Here is a 22,250-nt window from a genome sequence, read left to right as displayed (position 1 = left end):
GCTACCAATTTGCTTTGAGACCACTCCAATACATCGTTCACCATTTTAAGTGCTGTGTACATTCATCCTCATGTTGCAAATCACAAAGTCAAAAGAAAAGAGACGAGAAAAAGGATTCCCCTTCAATTATACGTATTATTGTTATTATTTAATCGGGACCCCCAAATCTTAGTACCAGTAACCACCATTTTGACCAGAATGGAGTTAGCTGCTTGTGGTATAATCAACCTAGCACATTATTATTATTAGAGGATAAAAGTGACAATGCATTGCGTTAGCACCATTGGAATATGTACCATTTTATCAATGTGTTAGGAAACCTAGATGATACTTGACAGGGGACGTTTGCATCTAAATATAAATATATAAACGGCTTCCTTTTGCAGTACTTTTTGTATTTATATACACAGTACCAGTCAAAAGTTTGGACACACCTACTCATTCAAGGGTTTTTCTTTATTTTGACTATTTTCTACATTGTAGAATAATAGCGAAGACATCAAAACTATGAAATAACAAATGTGGAGTCATGTTGTAACCAAAAAAGTGTTAAACAAATCAAAATATATTTTAGATTCCTCAAAGTAGCCACCCTTTTGCCTTGACAGCTTTGCACACTCGTGGCATTCTCTCAACCAGCTTCATGAGGTAGTCACCTGGAATGCATTTCAATTAACAGGTGTGCCTTGTTAAAAGTTAATTTGTGGAATTTCTTTCCTTCTTAATGCGTTTGAGCCAATCAGTTGTGTTGTGACAAACACTGTATATAGTGTTTTTCTGTTGCTTTGGCACAGGGTACTGCCGAAATAATCCTTCTCTTCAAATTGTTGAAGACAAATTAATAGTAAAAGGTGAACTTGGGGCACGGGTACTCTCCCACGTATTTGTACTGGGAAGTGTTGTGCTCTCGCTCTGTGAAATTCCATCTGGGAGTGAGTCCTCGGGAATGCCACATGGTAGAGGCACTTGGGAAAAGAGTGTTCCCAAAGGCAGCCGATGTGGCCACAGTCTCCTGTCTTAACATTCACTACTTGAAGAAGTAAAGCTACTACCAACTAGTATAAGCACCACCAGAGTAAGAGAGAGTGAGAGAGGAGGCTCCACAGACAACCACTACCCTCTGCTGGGGTCAAGGAGTCATTACACCAAATAGCAAAAACTCACAGAGCGATGCAACCCAACATGGGACAAATAGAATCAACATAGTTGGGTTCCGTGGTTGCCATGGCACCGTAAGGTCGGCTAGGCAGAGAGCTCCTGTACATTTTCTAAATAGTTGTCATTAATTGCTTTAATAGCATTTTTCCCTACAAACTTAGGGTTTTATGAATTAACTATTAGCTTATTATTATAGTCTGAATCCAGCATGTTTTAAAGGCTGAAATTGGCGGTTGTTTTTTGGCGAGCTAGAAAACTAATGTTAGCTTGCTAGTATGCAATGTTTTGTATTGATTTGATTATGCCTACTTTCCAGATGTTGAGGATTGAGAGAAGCCATAATGCAGAGGTGTAATGAGATGACCATGACTGGCTAATCCTGAATTACTATTGTGTGCTGTGGTGCACTTTCTGGCGCCTTGTGACTGCCAAGTGGGTGCTGCATTTTGGTATTAGTGAAGAGTAGTTGGCTAGCTAGTCCAGTGGCTATTAGGGAACTCTAACTTCATCTGATTGAGTCCGACTACCAAACCACAGACGGCGTGGATGGCGAGACACCGTGATGACAACGTGCTGCATGCTGCTTGCCCGCTGCTTCCTCTCCTCTTTGACCACCTCTTCCCTCCGCTGACCACCTCAATCGCGCCATTCATTTTCTCATTATGTTTATTTTATTGTTTGTTTTTGCTGTTGCTTTACACCGCTTTGAGATTCCTTTATGTAATGAAGAGCGATATAAAAAGATTATTATTAGAGTGTGTGTGTGAGTGGAAGAGCACGGTGAGAAAGAGGGGGATCGACAAAGAGAGACATGGAGCACAGTTCTGGAGCGATGTGGTCTAAAGGGGAAAGGGAGTCATGTCACAGTGGTCCGTCTGTCAGTCCGTCTAAGTGTCTGTAGTCCACTTCTGAAGATGGGGTCAGGTGTCTTGGAGTTTTGAAGAAGAGCAATTCTCGTGAACTCAAAGTCTACTTTCCTTCCGATGGGTTGTGTGGCTGCTATATCAAAACGGCAATCCGACACCCAAAATCTTACCCTCTGACCCTTAACCTCTAGAGTTCACCGGTGAGGAAAACAGTGCCAACATTGTTTGTTGTTTCCCATTCACCTATGACTCTTGGGGGCCAGGGGTCATTAATAGTTGACCTTGGTGACCGGTCTTTCGCGTCCACCCCCCTCCACTAGCTGGTTGACCGAACGCTTGCGGTTGCGCTTGAGTTTGGACAGGTCCTTGTCGAAGACCTCGCCGGAGCGCAACGCCGACACCAGGTCGTCAAACTCGCCCCCCACCTCATCCGTGGCGCCACCCTTCTTGGCCCGCCGTTCACGCTCTCGCTGCTCCTTCAGCTAGAGGGGAGAGATATAAGGGGAGGAGAGAGACACATAGTTATAGACAGACAGAACATTGAACAGAAGTGCTGATAGGAACACAAAACAGAGAAACAGACAGCCATATGACACACACAGGACCAATAAAACACAGACAAACCAAAAACACAGGGAAAACCAGACGTGCCATCTTAAAAACATGCTCCGGGACTTTGGTGACTAAGAAAGTATTTTTAAACCAACCACCAACCTTGGGCTAGATGTTTCATGTATAATCCATGAGCATAATTACTGTCTTACTTCAATTAGCCACAAAATCCTTAGTTTGAAATCGACTGTTTTCTTAAAGCTGTGCCATGCCATTTTCCCTATATATCCCTCCACATGGGCCAGCCCCCTAGCCATTTGAGTTCTAGCCAATGAGCTTCGGTCCCTTGCATTTGAGTGACAGCTAGCAAGAGCCTGCCCAGCGTTATCCAATGAGGTTGCAGGGCGGGCCCAATGGCTCAGTGGACACCGCAAAGAGAGAGCTATGACGTGGTGCACATATGTGACGTAGATCACAATTTTCAGGGACCATTTTAACCTTTTTTTTAAATTATTTTTTACTAGTGCTACTTTCAGAAGAACTGGCTAAAGAGTATATAAAAGTACCAGAGAATCTCTTTAACAAATGCAGAACAGAGTACAGACTTTAAGGTTACTACAGATGACTAAAATGCTTATCATCATCCTCATCACTACATAAACATGATGTGGTGTTACTCAGGCTGCAAGGTTGTTCCGCGTCTCTAAGCATAAGTGCAGGGGGATGGATGTCTGGAGGTCTGTCTTGTTCCCAGACTTTTCCAGTTCTCCAAGCCACATTCCCATGACTGTTGTTATGAATATTCTCCAGGTCCTTCCTTTTGTGTGTGTGTGTGTGTCTCACTATAGCCTAAATGCATGCTCTCCTCATAATGCTACATTTGCAAGTCCTGCCTGGTCTCTCTCTCTCTCTCTCTCTCTCTCTCTCTCTCTCTCTCTCTCTCTCTCACCATGGCCTCCATGCGTGCTCTCCTTTCCTCCTCCTGCTTGCGGCGCTGCATGTTCTCCAGGTCCTGCCTGGCTTCGTCGAACGACACCAGGAATGTGTCGAAGATCCCAAAGAACTCATCGGGCTGCATGCGATCCTGCTCCTCCCCAAAGTGCTTCAGCGACTTGGTGAACTGCACAAGGAGAGAGAGAGAGAGGGAGGGATGGGGAATGTTGGAATTACACATCTCGCCCTAATGAAGGTCAAGTGACGGAAACGTAAATGTTGGAAGCACCTGAATCACCAGTGTGCAGTGTGTTTTTTTCTCTATACGCCTGTTAGTACTACATGTGTGTGAGTTTACCTAGTAATTGGAATTTTTATTTCTTTCTTATTTTATCTCACCTTTATTTAACCAGGTAGGCAAGTCGAGAGCAAGTTCTCATTTACAATTGCGACTTGGCCAAGATAAAGCAAAGCAGTTCGACACATACAACAACACAGAGTTACACATGGAGTAAAACAAACATAGTCAATTATACCGTAGAAAAAAAATAAGTCTATATAACGATGTGAGCAAATGAGGTGAGATAAGGGAGGTGAAGGCAAAAAAAAGGCCATGGTGGCGAAGTAAATACAATATAGCAAGTAAAACACTGGAATGGTAGATTTGCAGTGGAAGAATGTGCAAAGTAGAAATAGAAATAATGGGGTGCAAAGGAGCGAAATAACCAGTAGGGAAATAGGTAGTTGTTTGGGCTAAATTATAGATGGGCTATGTACAGGTGCAGTAATTTGTGAGCTGCTCTGACAGCTGGTGCTTAAAGCTAGTGAGGGAGATAAGTGTTTCCAGTTTCAGAGATTTTTGTAGTTCGTTCCAGTCATTGGCAGCAGAGAACTGGAAGGAGAGGCGGCCAAAGGAAGAATTGGTTTTGGGGGTGACCAGAGAGATATACCTGCTGGAGTGTGTGCTACAGGTGGGTGCACTTTACCTAGCAGGGACTTGTAGATGACCTGGAGCCAGTGGGTTTGGCAAAGAGTGTGAAGCGAGGGCCAGCCAACGAGAGCGTACAGGTCGCAGTGGTAGGTAGTATATGGGGCTTTGGTGACAAAACGGATAGCACTGTGATAGACTGCATCCAATTTATTGCGTAGGGTATTGGAGGCTATTTTGTAAATGACATCGCCGAAGTCGAGGATGGTCAGTCTTACAAGGGTATGTTTGGCAGCGTGAGTGAAGGATTGCTATGTTGTGAAAGATCTCAAACGATCTCAAACGTAAGCCCAAATGAAGTTAATAATTAACATAATTAGCAATGGTAGTTGGTATCGGCCAATTCGTAAGAGCTGGATCGTTTGGAAATAAATGGTATTGATACACCTCTACCATGGACCGTGGAATTTCCCACAAATCCCAATTGAGGCGAACAATTGTAGGACGTAAAATTGTAAAAAAAAATTTTTTTTAATTCCTCTAAACCTCAATAGAGGGCTTTATAGCCAGCCTGATTTCTCTACACATAATGTCTCGTGGACAGACTAGGTAAACATAAATTGTACCATAGATCTGTCATGACGGGATACGTGAGATAATGAGCAGCAATAGTTTTGGCGCTCTGGACAAATCACGATTTCGCAACGGGGACGGGACATTTGGCCCATATACTTGCTCGTAACGTTCCAGTCCCCGATCCTCGTTCTATCTCTTCTCTTAACACGAGATTAACCGAGATTACTCTACACCTAGACAGAGTGCTTTATAGCAAGCCTGCTTCCTCTAAACCTAGCAGCACTTGGTGACTGGGAGGCCCCAAGCAGAGGCCAGTCTGAGGCTCCTCACCACACACACACATTTCCCGTTTGCATGCTGCTAATTAGCACCCCGCAGGACGCAGCGGAATGTGTCGTCTGTGGTAGTCAAAGTCTGTGTTGGACACGGGGTGTGCACACCACCCCTTGTCCAACACAGATTTTATGATGGGTAGAAGAGACAGGAGAGGAGGAGAAAGAGGAGGTGAGGGCAGGGAGTGCAGTAAAAGAGTGTGAAGTGGTCTCTGCAAGTGGAGTTTTGGGTCACACCTTATTTAGGTAGTCCCATATAGATCTACAGACAGTTTGTTGATAGTTTGGCAGTCTGTTGATAGGAAACCGCTTGGTAAAGTTAATGTGAGGGTTAGGTGTAGAGTAAGGGTTTGGTAAGTGTTAGGACAAGGCTTAAGGTTAGGGCTATGGTTAGCGGATAGTTAGTTGAAATGCTGTCGGATGTTTTTGAACATCTACTGAACATCTACACACCATGTACTTGGGACTATCCAAATAAAGTGTTAGAGGTTTGTAGCTGGCTACATCCCAATACTGTAAGTATCCTCCTTCCTCATTTCCGTTCCTTAATGACCGTGGATAGATGGAAAGGCTACATGGGCATCCACCATATCATTATCATTACATCCTGTATCATTACCATTTCAATTTGACCACTGCAACTATATTAATTTCACAACGGTTAAAGGTATTCAGATTAGTCGTCATGAAGGAAAGAAGACAAGAAGGAATCACTTTAAAACCATTTGGACACTTGTGGGAACACAGGACATGTTGTGCTACTGATGAGAGTCATGGGACTCCTCATATAGTACAGTGGTCACCAGTCCTGGTCCTGGAGCGCAACACGGTGTGCGAGATTTTGTTCCAGCCCAGCAGTAAAACGCTTGACTCAATCGATCAACTACTCTTGAAATCTCTTGAAAAGGTGCAAGACACTAATAATAATGAAATCAATCAAACTCATTCAGGCCCTTGATGAGTATAGAAATCCTTCCTGAATTATTCATTTTTTGGCACATCCCATGTTCCCTTAACTCTTGGGGCAGTGAGGAGCCAGAGTCTTTCTGAATGACTAAGTCAAATTCTGCCCCGCAATGGCTCCTTAGTTGGTGCCCGCTGCCCTGTAACTGATTCCCTTGCCCGTTAAGCCGACATTCCCGACAGCTTGTCAAACAGTTGTCCCAAAGTTCAAGCCTGACGTTCCGCTCCTCTTTCCCCCTTGGTGTGAGTTTATACAGCTAAGAATGTAGAATGTTGAGAGGTGGTTGTATGGTGTGGTGGTTAAGACGTTGGTCTGATTAACCCAACATTGTAGGTTCAAATCCCAGATTGGATGACCGCATTACCTTCCATGTACATTCCGCTCCCCTTCCCCCCTATGCCCAGCTAGCCTGGCAAATTGTTGGTGCGAGTTTGAATAGCTGCTGTGTACATTCCCCGCACAAGCCAACACTGTGACGGCTCTCAAGGCACTACACTGGACTTTGTGCAAACTGGAAACCGCATCACTTTATTGTAGCTGGAGACTTAATGAACAAAATCTGAGGAAAACGCTCCCGAAATTCTAACACATCTCCTTTGCTACTCGCTGCATGAAAATTCTTGACCATTGCTACTCTCCCTTCTGGGACAGCTACAAGGCCCTCCCCCACCCTTTGGGAAATCTGACCACACCTCCATCCTACTCCTCTCTGCCTATAGGCAGAAACTTAAACAGGAAGCACCCGTGGTAAGGACTGTTCAACGTTGGTCTGACCAATAGGAATCTACGCTTAAAGATTGTTTTGATCACGCGGACTGGGATATGTTCTGGGCCCGCCTCTAGGAATAATATCGATGTATACACCGACTCGGTGACTGGGTTCAACAGGAAGTGCCTCGAGGATGTTGTTCCCACTGTGACGATTAGAACTTATCCAAGCCAGAAACAGTGGATAGATGGCAGCATTCACGCATTTAACCACAGCAAGGTGACTGTACACACCCATGTTCCCAAACTAGTGCTGACCCCATTAGTCGACTGGTCGATAGGCTGTTGGTCGACCAACAATATTTTAGTCAAGCATTTGCAACAACACATTTTCTTTTTTTTACAGCACGTCTTGATTGATGCCTTTCTCAAAGGACTAATCCATTGTGGAGGCAGCGGGGATGGCCCACCAGTGTCACTAGTAGTACACTTACCATTAATTCCCATAATTTTGTTGTTTGCAGAGAGCACAACCTAGGCTTGTGGGAAACAGGTTTTGGTTTATTTCATTCCATTAAACGAGTTATCCATTTATGAATTGTGTTTTGATTGGAGCGCTCCTGTCAATGTTGAGTAAGGACACGCACCTGATTACGCATAGAAGTAGTGCCCTGGGTCCAGTACGATGGAAGTTAGCAAATCATACCTTGTTTCAGCGCAATGACTGGAAGTCTATGCTATCGTTTTTTTAAATGTGCTATCATGCTATCCGCTAGTTCATCTGACTCTGGGGAAGTGGATAAAGGGCCTCATTGCCAAGATCCTGAAGTGTCCCTTTAATAATGTTTGCATACTATACATATATGTCTACTGCTGTACAACATTTTGGATTATTTTGTGCTTCCTGTTGAGATTTACTGCATTGCTTGACGGTGACTAGGAACATACGCAATTCACTGCACCGATGACAGTACTTTTTGTAATCATTAGTAAACACTTCACTGGAATCAGTTTCCCTATCCAAGAAGTGATGTCATCAGAAATAATCCTCTCTATTACTTTACTAAGAAAACCAGCCAGCCAGCCAGCCAGCCAGCCAGCCAGACAGACAGACACATCCCCATGAAAATTGAGGAGCCTGACTGGGTTACCTACACGTTGACTCATCCTCTCCCCAACACACACACACAGCTCCGAGGCAAGCGGGTTAGATAGAGTCTGACCTGGTGCACACAGAGGTTATTTTGTTTTATAGCAGCAAATGGAGCTTCGGCTCAGGCCTTTTCCTGTGACGTTCTAAACGGACCGTTTTTTCCCCCCTCCTTTTTACAGCGCTCCTTGAACAAATAATTAGGAGCACAGACGTTAACACGGACGAGGCTCTGCGATGCCAACGAGTGCCCTTCCCCTCTTTTTCTCTCTCTCTCCCTCCCTCTTTCCATCCTTTACATGCACACATACACACACACACACACACACACCACATCAATGCTCATGGCCATGTGACTCACCGACACACACACACACATAATCGAAAAATACTGCAAAACATAGCAACTGCCGTCCCACTCAAACCTTCTCATACGCATTCCACTACAACCCTTTGTCCCCTACGGAGTTCAAAAAGCCTTTCTCTCATTCCCTTAGAAGGAGGTTACAGACGAGCCCGACTACATTTCAACAGGAATAAATCTGATAAACAGAGAGAGAAAAAATTCAACATCAGGGTTCCATGGCCTGTTGAAGTCAAATCAAATTGTATTTGTCACATACATGTGTTTAGCAGATGCTATTGCGGGTGTGGCGAAATGCTTGCGTTTCTAGCTCCAACAGCGCAGTAATATCTAACAATACACACAATCTAAAAGTAAAGGATTGGAATTAAAAACAAATAAATATTAGTCATCACACAGGGTTGGAAAGATGCACAAAGGTGCCTCTCTTCCCGCTCTTACCCACCACCAACTCCTCTCATACTGGTTTAGCAAGATTATTCTGAATGGGATTGGAGCCGTTATCCTTGGCCTACTTCAAAATATTATGATTAGGGCCAGGGTGATGGTAAGGGTTGAGAGGTCAACGGTTTCTACCTTGTCCTTGGCCTCGTTCAGAAGGTCTTCTAGCTCAGAGAAGCTGAAGCTGGCCACTGTGATGAAGTCCCCCACCACGGGGACAAACTTGTCCCCTCGGTCCGTCGTCCTGCTCTGCTGGTACTGCAGCTCCTGAAGGGGTAGAGAGAAATGTTATCATTTCACTTTCTTTTTCACTCACTTTTTCTGCTGTTAGTCTTTGTAACATACGCTCTTGTACGCACAGAAAATGTCTTATTCTTTCTCTTCAGTGAGGGAGGTATTACATAGGAATGTGTGTAGTGTGTGTGTAGTAAGTAAAGACAGAGACAGTCGCCAGATTCGCATCACAAGCACAAACATTTAGACAGACAGACAGACAGACACACACACAAATGATTGACAACTCACCGTCTCTATAGCCTTCAGTCCACTCTTGATGGTGTGCACCTCTTTCTCTAGCTCGGCCAGACTGGTTTAGAAAAGGAAGACGTTCAGATGTCAGTTATTATTTAATCCTATCCCACTATGGGTTCAGTATATTGGGGTAGTAAGGCATAATCTAATCCTAGATCTGTGGCTAAGAGCAACCTCTCCCTTGAGCTCCCATAGAGCAGCGCCCTATTTCAAATAGCTTTTGAATGGTACCTCAGTAAAGCGGAGTAGGACAAAGTTGCGTCTAGACACTGATCTAAGGTCAGTTTTGTGTGCGGCCTAATTGTTAAGGTTAGGATTCGGTATGAGGTAAACTGATCCTAGCTCTGCGTCAAGCAGGCGGTGGGTACTTACTTGACTTTGGCTGCCTCAGGTATGCTGAGCAGGTCCTGCTGGATGTGGAGGATGTCAGGGTAGTTCTTCTCAAAGATCATGATTAGGTAGTGCAACATGGTGATGTTCCTGTTTCAACGCACATTAGAATGGAGAGTGAGAGAACACACATGGAATTGAAATCACTCTCTCTCTCTCTCACACACAGAAAAACACACACTTTCTCTAATCCACTTTCTCTCACCCTTACAAACACCCTCTCACACTCACACAGTTGATCTGCAAATCTCTGCCCACAACCCCTCCCGGTTCGTGCAACCGTTAGTTAAGCCCTCGTGTGCCCGCTCTGACCTGTCTATGCTGGACTTGGTGTCTGCGATCTTGTTGAGGGATGACACCTTGAAGCCGTAGGCGTTGCCCCGCTGACCTTTGTTCATGAAGTTGCCGAAGGCCAGGACCACCTCCAGGGTCTGAGTCAACCTCTTGCTGCGGACCACCTCCTTAGAGGCACTCAGTATGGCTGAGAGAGAGGGGGGTTGAGGGAGAGCTATATGTGATAGCTATAACATATTAGACTACATTTAATAATGCTAGACATGAAGTCCATAGTAGATGACGGGTTCAACTCAAGCGAGCAAGAGAGAGAGAGAGAGAGAGAGGGTGGGGGTAACAATTGCAATGCATCGTGATAGCTGTCCCAGACTGCATTCAACACCGAAAGACATCCTTAGTAGCTAAGGTTTGAACCTCAAACTCCGCTGAGAGAGGGAGAGAACAATTGCAATCTTTTGTAATTGGTATAACATGGTGAAGATCTCAAATGCATACTCCTTGCGTCCTCTCTCATCGTCTCCTTCTCAAAACCCATTGGATAAGAAAGCCAGAAGTCCCTCCCCTCTGATGACCTCCTCTAATGGGTTTCGAGAAGGAGACGAGGTGAGAGGACGCAAGGAGCATGCAATTGAGATCTTCCCATAGACTACATCCATGACGTCTTAGCTGACGGTTCAACCTCAAACTCCAGTGAGAGAGAGAGAGAGGGCAATTAACGACGTGTCATGATAGCTAACACATAGACTACAATCAGTATGCAAGATGTCCATAGTAGCTAAAGGGTTCATCCACAGACGCAAAGGAAGGAGAGAGAGTGTTTCTTTGACTTAAAAGGATCAAAACCACAATGCAGATCTACGGAGTACGAGTAGAACAAAAGCCATCCCCATCCTAATCTATCTCTCCCTGGCGTGAGAGTTGGCATCACAGAACAGGCCGCATCTCTTCAGAGATCTCTTTCCTTTACCTTAAAAGAGCAATCTGCAGCTCAAACAACAAGGCTGTTATCCCCGCTACCGTTTTGGTAAATAGCTGAGCGATAGGGCTGAAGAAATGCAAGGACAGACCATGCGTATTGTTATTATTACAGTCCGTTCTCCCGTGAGGGAGCTTGTAAAACACTGGCTTGAAGCAAATTTTTTGGGTTGAAATTAAAGGCTAGCCACACGATATATGTAGGTCCCATAAAGTCAGTTGATGGACTGGACGTCCTGGGCGGGCCTTGGAAAAACAGTACGACTACATAAGGACTTCGTAACCCGGACGTAATACATTCACAAGAAGAACATAAGCAGTTCGTAGATGCTTCGTAGACGTCAACAATCTGACCCCTTGACGCTTCCTTTACTCCCATCTACTTCCGACAATGACGATTGTGAAGGGAGCAAAATCAGGTTTAGTGAAAAGGTAGAGAAGAACCTTTTCACACTGTCGGAGCCACCTACTGTACTCCGAAGAGTAATATTGATTTTAAAAAGCCATTGTCAAAATACACCAAATCACCAAACGCTTCCAGATGCAGTATTAAGCGGACGTTCTGTGAAATATAGACATAGTCAATAGTTACATGACTGAATCATACTTGTACAGTGTCTGCCTCGTTCCATTCCAGAACCCACAAACTGTCCTCATCCTGCATGGACGCCCTGGAGAGTTTTTGAAATCAATTCCACTGAGGGCTGCTTATTTCCTCCATCAAAAGTTGTCTCCGAGGTTATGATAGGATTACTTGTCTTGTATCTTATTCAACTGTGCGTGTCTTAATGTCATAAGCCGGAGTAGAAACCTCTCAGGTAACTTCTAAAACAAGCGCAAGCACGCACAGTCAAATCACAGGCAAATACACATTCTCACGCACACTCTCTCTCCCGAATGCACGAGCACACATATACACATGTGTGTACGGCGTGCCTTTTGCTGGAAGCCTTTACCCATGCGGCACTTAGAAGGGAACAGCAGTGTCTATGAGAACGCCTCTCCCCTCTCAACAATTGCCAGCTTTCCAAAACAGCCTCCCTGGTAACTTCCTTCTTTATTTCAACTGGAGAAAAAAAAACAAGTCCACATACGTTCCAAACACACACATGGGCATGCACACAAGTTCACGTGCACACACACACGACTCACACATACCGTACACACACATGCTCACAAACACAAAAAGCTCAGAGAAATGCTTTGCTAGATGTCTAATTAACAGACTTATTGACAATTCCTCTCCTCCTACTAGATCTTTCTCTTCATTGCGGTTTCACCACAGATAACCAGGGCCTTTTTATTTATAATAGTCTGATGGCTACTCTCCTCGCATTTCCTCTGCTATTTCAGTTCATCTACAGGAGCCTCTTCAAGAACATTCAATGTAGCCAAAATAAAAAAAAGTGAATCCGAATGAAGATATGCTCTTTGCCAGAGGCTTTTGTCTATAGCAACTTATCAGTGAGTGCATACATTTTCGTATGGGTACACTTACTAACTGGGCCACACAGGACCACAGGGCCCGAGCGTCTTTGACTAGCTACTCAATCGTACCTTCGACCTTGGGCTTGGTTTCCGCCAGGCGCTCTGCAAACTTCTTCTTGAAGTACAGGGCCTGAAGTCTCTGCTGGTAGTGGTCGATTCTAGAGGTGGGGTTACAGAGGGGACGAAAGGGACGGGATAGAGAGAAAAAAACACACACAAAAATAGTTACGAGTTAATGTTGTCCCCGGGGAGAATCATTTCAAAACGAGATGAAAAAGCATGCTCCCTTGCAACATTTACCTGGAGCTAACGCTGCAGGTAGCACTACTGGGTGATTTGAAAAGTCACAGTCAATCGATCAATAATATAATAATACTTTTAGCAAAAAAAAATTATCTTTAATTTACAATCTGCAGAAACTATGAGAATAGAAAGTTTATAACTTTTGTGAAGCATCACAGCACCGTTGAAAAATAGATGGCAAACAGAAATCCAATATGGATGGTGTTAAGAGATAGATGGGAGGGGTTGAATGGAGATAAAGGGTGGGACTAATAACAAGATAACAATTGTAAAATAGACTGTCCGTAAAATGTATTTACTGTAGGCTCAGAACTTTTGTGAAATAGCACAGTTAAAAATATATGGCAAATAGAACCTCATTGGGAATGGGGTGTCAGCAAAATGGCGAAGCTCACCTGCTCATCTCGAAGAGGAAGCGGTCAGCACGGGCCATGCGCTCCAGCTCGTGTTTGTGCTCTTCCAGGAGGTCAATGTCACTCTTTTCAGGGACAAACTTCAGCAGCTACACAAGCACAAACCCAGGAGGAACTCAAATCAAATCCCACGTTGTCTTATAATGCATCGAAGAAATGGCAACGTAGTTAGCAATACACGATTGATTACTTGAATTTGCATCCCTGCATTCATATCATCATTTGTGTCATTTTACTGGTTAGAATAGTTCTGGTTCATCCCCAAATACATATGTTATTTTCATGTAGGCCGCAGCTTTTGTTCCTGAAAATGACAGATTGAGCTAATGGGAGTAATCCTTATAGACGGATGATGGTCAATTGAGATGATTACCTATCAAAAAAACGCACAATATGTCTGCCTTTGTGCTGTAACCACTTTTGTATAAAACAAGTTGACGTGAGTTTAACTTTTGACTGACAAAAAATTGACAATTGATTCATGTATATATGATTTTATCCATGTTCATGCATCTGTGTGGCTGTAGTTTATTCTACAGTTATGTACAGTACCAGTCAAAAGTTTGGACACAACTAGTCATTCAATGGTTTTTCTTTATTTTTTACAATTTTCTACATTGTAGAATAATAGTGAAGACATCAAAATGACAAAATAAAACATATGGAATCATGTTGTGACCATAAAAGTGTTAAACAAATCAAAATCTATATTATATTTTAGATTCTTCAAAGTAACCACCCTTTGCCTTGATGACAGCTTTGCACACTCTTGGCATTCTCTCAACCAGTTTCATGAGGAATGGTTTTCCAACAGTCTTGAAGGAGTTCCCACATATGCTGAACACTTTTTGGCTGCTTTTCTTCATTCTGCAGTCCAACTCATCCAAAACCATCTCAATTGGGTTGATGTTGGGTGATAGTGGAGGCCAGGTCATCTGATGCAGCACTCTCCTTCTTGGTCAAATAGCTCTTACACAGCACTCTTGCACAATATGTGAAGCATTTATTTGGGCTGCAATTTCTGAGGCTGGTAACTCTAATGAACTTATCCTCTTCCTTTCCTGTGGCAGTCCTCATGACAGCCAGTTTCATCATAGAGCTTGATGGTTTTTGCGACTGCACTTGAAGAAACTTTCAAAGTTCTTTCCAGATTGACTGACAATTTGTCTTAAAGTAATGATGGACTGTCGTTTCCTTACGAAATAAGGCTATCTTCTGTATACCACCCCTACCTTGTCACAAGACAACTGATTGTCTCAAACGCATTAAGGAAAGAAATTCCACAAATTAACTGTTAACATGGCACACCTGTTAATTGAAATGCATTCCAGGTGACTACCTCATGAAGCTGGTTGAGAGAATGCCAAGAGTGTGCAAAGCTGTCATCAAGGCAAAGGGTGGCTACTTTGAAGAATCTCAAATATAAAATATATTTTGATTTGTTTAACACTTTTTGGGGGGGGTTACTACATGTGTTATTTCATAGTTTTGAAGTCTTCACTATTATTCTACAATGTAGAAAATAGTAAAAATAAAGGAAAACCCTGGAATGAGTAGGTGTGTCCAAACGTTTGACTGGTACTGTATACAGGTAAATATCTTAAGTCTAATATTTTGAGTTATACTTATTAAGTAAATGCCAAAACAATTCTCCACCCTTCTTCCAAAGTGTGCACTTGCACACGTCCAGTAAAGGATTTAAAAGCATAGGATGGGTGTGAGCATTGGTTGGAAGGAGTTTCCACCAGTGTTAAATCTATGATAGGGAGTGTGCATGTGCACACTTCAGATAAGAGGGGAGAATCGGGATGTAGCCAGGAAGTGGCTTAATTCTCACGTGGTCTACTTCATTGTTGTGCCCCTAAGCAAAGCATTAACCTGGTTTTCTTTGTCAATGTCTATGCACGCCGCAAGACTCGCTTTGCATAAAAGTCTGCCTGGCAAAAGGAATTATTTATCTCTTTCCCAAGTGACTATGGGTTTTTTCTTTAAACATCCACAAGCTATCAGCCACCAAATATTGAGTTGATTTGACATTTAAAGAAAAAACAAACCATAGATTACATTTTCTCCTGGTCACTGGTCTACTTGGGTGAGGAACCATTTAACATTAATTTGTAAAATTCTGAACTACCCCTTTAATAATCATAATAATAATTTATTAAACTTCTTTTCATAATAGAAATCTCATTGTGCTTCATAACCAAAAACGAACAAACAAACAAGCAATATATGACAGGTCAGGTCAACCAATAGGGGCCAAGTCTTTGAATACTGCATCTTCTGGAGGGTCAGTAAATTATGATGATGGAGTCTGCTGATGATCTGGTAGAGCAGGGGTCGGCAACAGGCGGCCCGAGGGCCAATACCTTCCGCAAGTCATTTTTTTGGGGGGGGGGTCGTTTTTTGTTAAAAAAAATACTTAAATCACCAGGAATTCATCTAAAAATGAATTTAATTTAGGAAATCGATTCCCAAGTATTCACACAAATAACTAAAGAGATGTGACGCTGTCTCAATGTAATCAAGATTTGAAAGGATTGTTTTTAATGTATTTTTTTTATTGAGGATAAATTACCTGCTCCAGCATGTCCTTGGCTAGCTCTTCCCGCTCGTCCATCTCTAGAATGGCCCTCTTGATCTCCTCGTTGCTCATTTTTAACCTGCGAGGACAGACCAACAGACCGCAAGAGATTTAGTTAGCAATGATAATACAAACTGCAGGGAGGCAGGAGGGATACTGAATCTACACTAAATGTGACTTAACTACCTCAGCTCGCTTATGTCTTCTGTTCACTGTGTTTTAATTACATTTTTAATTGAATTTGTACCCACAGTTTAGCTTGTACAATGTCTTGTTGAAGAACAGTAAAACAAACCCTCTCTCTTAACAAGGCAACAGTAAACATGTCATCCCCCATGAATGACGCCGCTCCCAACTTGGGCCAATGAGTGTACTTTTGTAAATGCCGGATCTCTATGGCAAAATACATTCATGGAAAAGTGGATACCTAGTGAGTTGTACAACTGAAATCCTTCAACTGAAATGTGTCCCCCACATTTATCCCAACCCCTCTGACTCAGAGAGGTACGGGGGGGCTGCCTTTAATCGACACCCACGTCTTCGGCTCCCAGTGGGTTAACTGCCTTGCAGAATGACAGATTTGTACCTTGTCAGCTCTGGGATTCCATCCAGCGACCTTTCAGTTACTGGGCCAACACTCTAACCACTAGCCTATCTGCATTCGGGCCAGTGGGTGTCTGAGATATCACGTGTGACGTACGTACTAACGTACATCCAGACGGAGGCAGATCCATAGTCCCCCTCCCAATTTCATCGGTGGGGGGGGACAATTAGCACTGTAGAACCTAACCAACCATTTGCAAACAAACACACAGTGGTGCCATGTTTCCAATCAATTTGGGTTCCTATTGAAAAGGCAATATACCATAACCCCACCAGGCAATGTGTTACACAATGCAAACGGTTGGGTTCTGAGAATATGAAAACATACTTATTTATGTCACTGATGGAGTGCCGAGGTTTAGAGGGTCTACACCAGAAGTAAGGGGTTATAGGAGGAAGGTATATAGTGGAGGGTCTACACCAGAAGTTAAGGGTTATAGGAGGAAGGTATATAGTGGAGGGTCTACACCAGAAGTAAGGGGTTATAGGAGGAAGGTATGTAGTGTGTGAAACTAAGCTCGGAATGTGTTGAGTGCAGGGAAGCGATTACATGTGACAGGCATTGATGAGGGGAGACGGGTGGAGATCTTAGAAACTAACAATGTCACCGAGGGAGAGAGGGCGATGTATAACTTGACATTATGTCGGGATATGTTATTGTTAGCCATCGGGGATCCTCTGGGGAGGAGAAGAGACACAGTCTGGAATCAATAACCGTGACAGCCTTGAGTTGGGGAGGAGTGAGCACTTTGGGGAAGAGGTCAGGTCAGATGAAGTGAGGAAGAACAGATATCACTAAGGTTCTGTTTAGCAACAGAGATGCATTGGATGTTCAGTTGTGGTGGAGGAGACTCAGCCTAGGAGAAAGGGTTAAATATCAGTGCTTGTGTGACATGTCGTTTCTCTGAATTACAGCTGTATCGACCCTTTGGGAAGAATTCAACTTGGTTAAGCTTCTCAAGTGTCCGTGAGTTATTTACTCAAAATTAGAACCTAACGAAACAAAGCATTTCACATGAAATAGCCTGTCAAAATGAGTTGGCCATCCACAGGAAATTGGTTGCTCAAAAAATACTAGGATGTCAACCTATCCGTTATAAGATAATCAAAGGATTGACTAATGAAAAACCAACAGTACAAGCAACACAATCACTCCAATGCGCCGTAGTACTGGAGGGTGACTTCCATACGTTGTACTGCTGTACCAGACCATACTCGACCTCGGGAGTATGGCCAACTGCTGTCAGCAGCAGAGTTGATCAATACCCACTGCATTGGGTTTGGATCGATGACACTCTCTGGCAGTACACAACAAAGCCCTACTCACTACAGACTGACCTCATTTGGAAATGGTTGGGCCTGTGTATGTACCCACTAGTTTTTAGGCAATGGCATTGGCGGCATCCTAAAATGGGACCCTTAGGCCAATAGAGCTCTGGTCAAAAGTAATGCACAACATAAGGGACTAGGGTGCCATTTGGTACGTAGGCCATGACAGGGATCTGAGCTCCAGGGCATGTGGGGGGCTCTAACATCCTGTCTATTGATCTGTGAAGTGGGACAAGACTCTCAATCGTCTCTATTAGGGCACTAAAGCATACAAATGGCCATATTGTGAATTGGGGGAGAGGTTAGCTCCCTTCAAGTGACAAAAATTGATCCCAGTCAAGATGTTATGTGACTGGACATCCCCCAAGGAGAAGTTATACTGTTTAGTTTGAGACATTTGTCATTTCAGTCATGCTTATAACAGTGATTCCCCAATTACTTCGACAAAAAGAAATGTCATGTTTATCAAATCACACATCCTTGGCTCCAGTTTAAACATCCCTGCTCTTCTAAATGACTACTATGCCATATAATTGCATTTCCTGAACAGATGGCCTCCTCCTTGAGGAGTCCATTAAAAATACACTGACCAGGTAAAAGCTACAGTATGATCCCTTATTGATATCACCTGTTAAATCAGTGTAGATGAAGGGGAGAAGATAGGCTAAAGAAGGATTTTTAATCCTTGAGACAATTGAGACATGGATGTGTACCATTGAGAGGGTCAATGGGCAACACAAAATATGTAAGTGCCTTTGAAAGTGTTATGGTAATAGATGCCAGGCACATCAGTTTGAGTGTGTCAAGAACTGCAATGCTGCTGGGTTTTTCCACGTTCAACAGTTTCCCGTGTGTATCAAGAATGGTCCACCACCCAAAGGACATCCAGCCAATTTGACCACAACTGTGCGAAGCATCTAAGTCAACATGGGCCAGCATCTCTGTGGAACGCTTGACCCGCGGAGGTCCCGTCCCCCCACCTCGTTGCTACCACGGCACCACAGAGGCGTCAATTGAGTTACCGTGTACTTACTTTGCAGTATAGTTCAGGGTACCTTCCATACTTTCTAACATAATATATTGCAAAGATAGATGCCAAAAAGGCAAATATAATGCCATCAAGGGTTGAGAATTATAATGCGATTAGCCTGGATCCTATATCTGTTTGTGTTGTATAGCTAACTCCTATAACGAACATTGTAGTTGGCTACACAGCACAAATAGATCTGAGACTGGACCATAATGTGATGTGCGTAACAAAACAACACTGAGTCCTATATGTGGTGGCTGTTGTGAAGTGGTAACGCTCTAGGCACATACATATATTGTTCCCTAGCAGACCGATTTCAAATCCCAGAGTCCACCCTTCCAGCCATTCCTCCGACCTCTTGGTACCCCCCTCTAATTCTGTATGTGTCTAAATGTACTGAGTCCTGAGGGTTACATTAAACGACTTAGCATCGACACAGGAGGGGATTGTGCATACTTAGAGAGCAGGATGACGCAGTTCTGAGCGCGGCGGCCGTCGATTACCGACAGCTCCTTCACCTTGCGAGTGCTCAGGTACAGGTCGTCCATCGAGCCTGTTTCTTTCTTCGCGGAGAGAGAGAAGAAAGGGAGGAGAGAAGAAACGAGATCAGTGTCTGACAGTGTACAGTATTTGACACCTCAAGTGAGAATCGAATTGGGTGCCGCTATTCCCTTTATAGTCCACTACTTTTGACCAAGGCGGGCCCTGGTCAAAAGTAGTGCACTATAAGGAATACGGGGTGCCATTTCAGACGCACCCATATTCAGTTTAAGGCCAATTAGCAAATGATTGGATGGAAGACGTGTGATGCCACTTCTTTTCATGTGAAATGGGACAAATGGACACTTAAGTGCAGGAGAAGGGTATTTAAAGCCCCTACATTGAAGTCTACCCACAATACTACCATACTGTACCCTCCCCTATGGTTGAATGCTAAGGCACCTGGCCAGGAAAGGTTTTCAACTGTCACCGAGTGCTTATGTCAGGTTTCACACACATCACTTACTAGGGCATTATGGAGGTCTTATAAACATCTTGATGAAATGAAGCATTGCAGTCAGGCATATAAAAACAGCTCAGAAAAGCCATGAAAAAAAGAGCATCAAAAGTCCATGTCGGTGCGAGCAGAAAATCTAAAATAGGTCTTGGGAGGAAAGCTTTTTGGTGAGTCACCATCAAGAACACAGCGCAGGCTATTCCATAAACATTTCCGAAAGGGCAGGAAACGGCACTACGAACTGGGCTCGAGGCAGCTTGTCAGATATTTTGGTAAGCTTCACACAAATGTGGCATACAAAAAATCCACAAGGGGAACGAATAGATGTTTAAAAACTGTCTGGGGTTGAAATGTTCAAAAGTATTTTATTTATGGCCTAAGCAGGCTTACGGCACTTCCCGAAATGTCCCTTTGGGGTTACGGGAAGGATGACGCATGTGAAACAGCTACTGGCTTCCAAAGAAAGATGCTTTTCTTCCATGCCCGCATTGACCAATAGTTCTACCGCAAAGCCTGACTGGCAGGATGGCACAGGGTCAAGGGACCACTCCCATTTGCTGTACTGCAGCCGCCCAGCCTTGCTATCTCTCTCTACTCACGCACGCACTCGAGATGTATACACCTTTATAACTGTTACGATGAACTGGGGTGATCAAAAGGTAGTTGGGGTAACCTTTTTTTGTGTTCTTGGCCACACTAGTTTGTTGGCTTTAGCGAAGTGGACTTAACTGAGCTCTGCTTCATACTTCTCTTACTTTGTCCGTTGTAGTTTAGTGATGATGGTTAGGATCATGCTGACGATTGTTATGACAATGATGATCGATAGTGAAATTACACGTTGCCTTCATGAACCTAACTAAGGTCAGAACTGAGAAGTGCTGTTAACAACTGACTGATGATTTTACCACTGATTGCTTTCCCACGCGTACTGTACGTGTCAGGGATGGGGTCAATACCATATCAATTCTGCCAATTCAGGAAGTAAGTAAGCGCACATTCCAATGTGCTTACTTCCTGAATGACTGAATTGAAATCGAACGGATCCCAACCCCATTTGCCCATGACACTTTCAAATTCACTGCCAGTCATGAGCGGACTGAAATGTTTAGATGTGTTATCTAACGGACAGTTTTCGTACTAAGATATCATTAAAAGCACAATCTACAACCCATCACTGTTAAAACAGATCTATCTCTGCTGTTATCTTATTTGTTTACTAATTGAACCCTTTTTATCCAGGTAAGTACAGTTAGAACACATTTGTAATGCTTATTAACCTCTAATCAAGCAAGCCAATTAATTAAAATTGAAATATACTATAAATGGTTCATTTTCTAATATCTATTACATTTTTTATTTAAACCTTTAATTCACCAGTAAGTCCCCGTTGAGGTCAAACGACCAATAACTCCACCAGCTACTTCAAACACTACATGAGTATCCATGTGGCAGCCCATGTGTGCTTGGAGAAGGGAGAGAGGAAGGGAGGGATTGAGGGAAGGAAGGAGAGACAGAGGTAACAGTGTGGGAGCACGAGAGACTCACCTGCTTGAAGGATTGGTTAGTGAGCAGCTCCTGCCCAGGTAGTCGGAGAGTGCAGAGAGAGAGCGAGAGAGAGACCAAAATCGAAACACATGCAAAGGTTAGCACTTCAAGCCAGCAAAGAAAGGCACAACCACAGTAGCTAGCTATAGAGCAACTAGAGACTACACCGCTACATACTAGAATGCAAAAGTGCAGATGTCTCTGGGGGGGAGGCTTGCTTCATCAAAAGTCTTCGAGGGCTTGTTTCATCACTACTGGTGGCGATGAATTTATAAAAGGTTTTGGGAAACAACCCATCAAAATGATATTAGTGGATAAAATTACAAATTTAAAGTCTATAAAGGAAGACTAGTCATATATAAGCTTTGGTTTACCATCAAACGGAATATAGCACTTGTAATTGTGGGACGAGACCATTGGTTACTTGTATAAATAAATATCATTCATGAGTCACTTTCACTACCGTCTTCAAATGAGCCATTAATCATAGCTGACCCTTTATAAGAACAAAGGTGAAGGAATTGGCAGTCGAAAGACCTCATGATTAAACCAATAAAACATTTTTTTTTTTTTTTTAATGTTACACAAACTATGGTAACACCTCCATATGGGCCATTTTATGACCCTCTTACTAAGTCTGTGGGTAAAACATTGTTTAAACTATTGACATTAGGCTTACCAGCAACTTACTTGATTAATCCATCTTGCATACAAACCCAATTGGGAGATTTGAAGATAATTAGGACCTACCATTGACATCACTGGACTAGTTAGCCTTAATTAGCTCAAGTACACC

The 22,250-nt window shown here is 43.4% G+C and overlaps 1 protein-coding gene across 2 annotated transcripts in view; it reads right to left on the bottom strand.

Annotated features, from left to right (window-relative positions):
- Positions 1-438: 438 nt before the first annotated feature.
- daam2 (dishevelled associated activator of morphogenesis 2) overlaps positions 439-22,250 on the bottom strand; it is a 216,476-nt gene continuing 194,664 nt past the window's right edge. The window contains exons 16-26 of one of the 2 annotated variants that reach the window (XM_055899171.1): positions 21,455-21,484; positions 19,369-19,475; positions 15,945-16,029; positions 13,349-13,455; positions 12,720-12,808; positions 10,206-10,374; positions 9,876-9,983; positions 9,498-9,558; positions 9,108-9,239; positions 3,526-3,696; positions 439-2,506 (exon numbers count right to left, since the gene is read on the bottom strand). In XM_055899171.1, the coding sequence (XP_055755146.1) occupies positions 2,294-2,506; positions 3,526-3,696; positions 9,108-9,239; positions 9,498-9,558; positions 9,876-9,983; positions 10,206-10,374; positions 12,720-12,808; positions 13,349-13,455; positions 15,945-16,029; positions 19,369-19,475; positions 21,455-21,484 (1,272 nt within the window). In that variant the 3' untranslated portion in view covers positions 439-2,293. The remainder of the gene's footprint in view (positions 2,507-3,525; positions 3,697-9,107; positions 9,240-9,497; positions 9,559-9,875; positions 9,984-10,205; positions 10,375-12,719; positions 12,809-13,348; positions 13,456-15,944; positions 16,030-19,368; positions 19,476-21,454; positions 21,485-22,250) is intronic. The other variant, XM_055899172.1, reaches the window with a different exon arrangement.

This window comes from Salvelinus fontinalis, chromosome 35 (assembly GCF_029448725.1).
Source record: "Salvelinus fontinalis isolate EN_2023a chromosome 35, ASM2944872v1, whole genome shotgun sequence".
Lineage (NCBI taxonomy): Eukaryota > Metazoa > Chordata > Actinopteri > Salmoniformes > Salmonidae > Salvelinus > Salvelinus fontinalis.
This window is presented reverse-complemented; position numbering and strand designations above follow the sequence as displayed.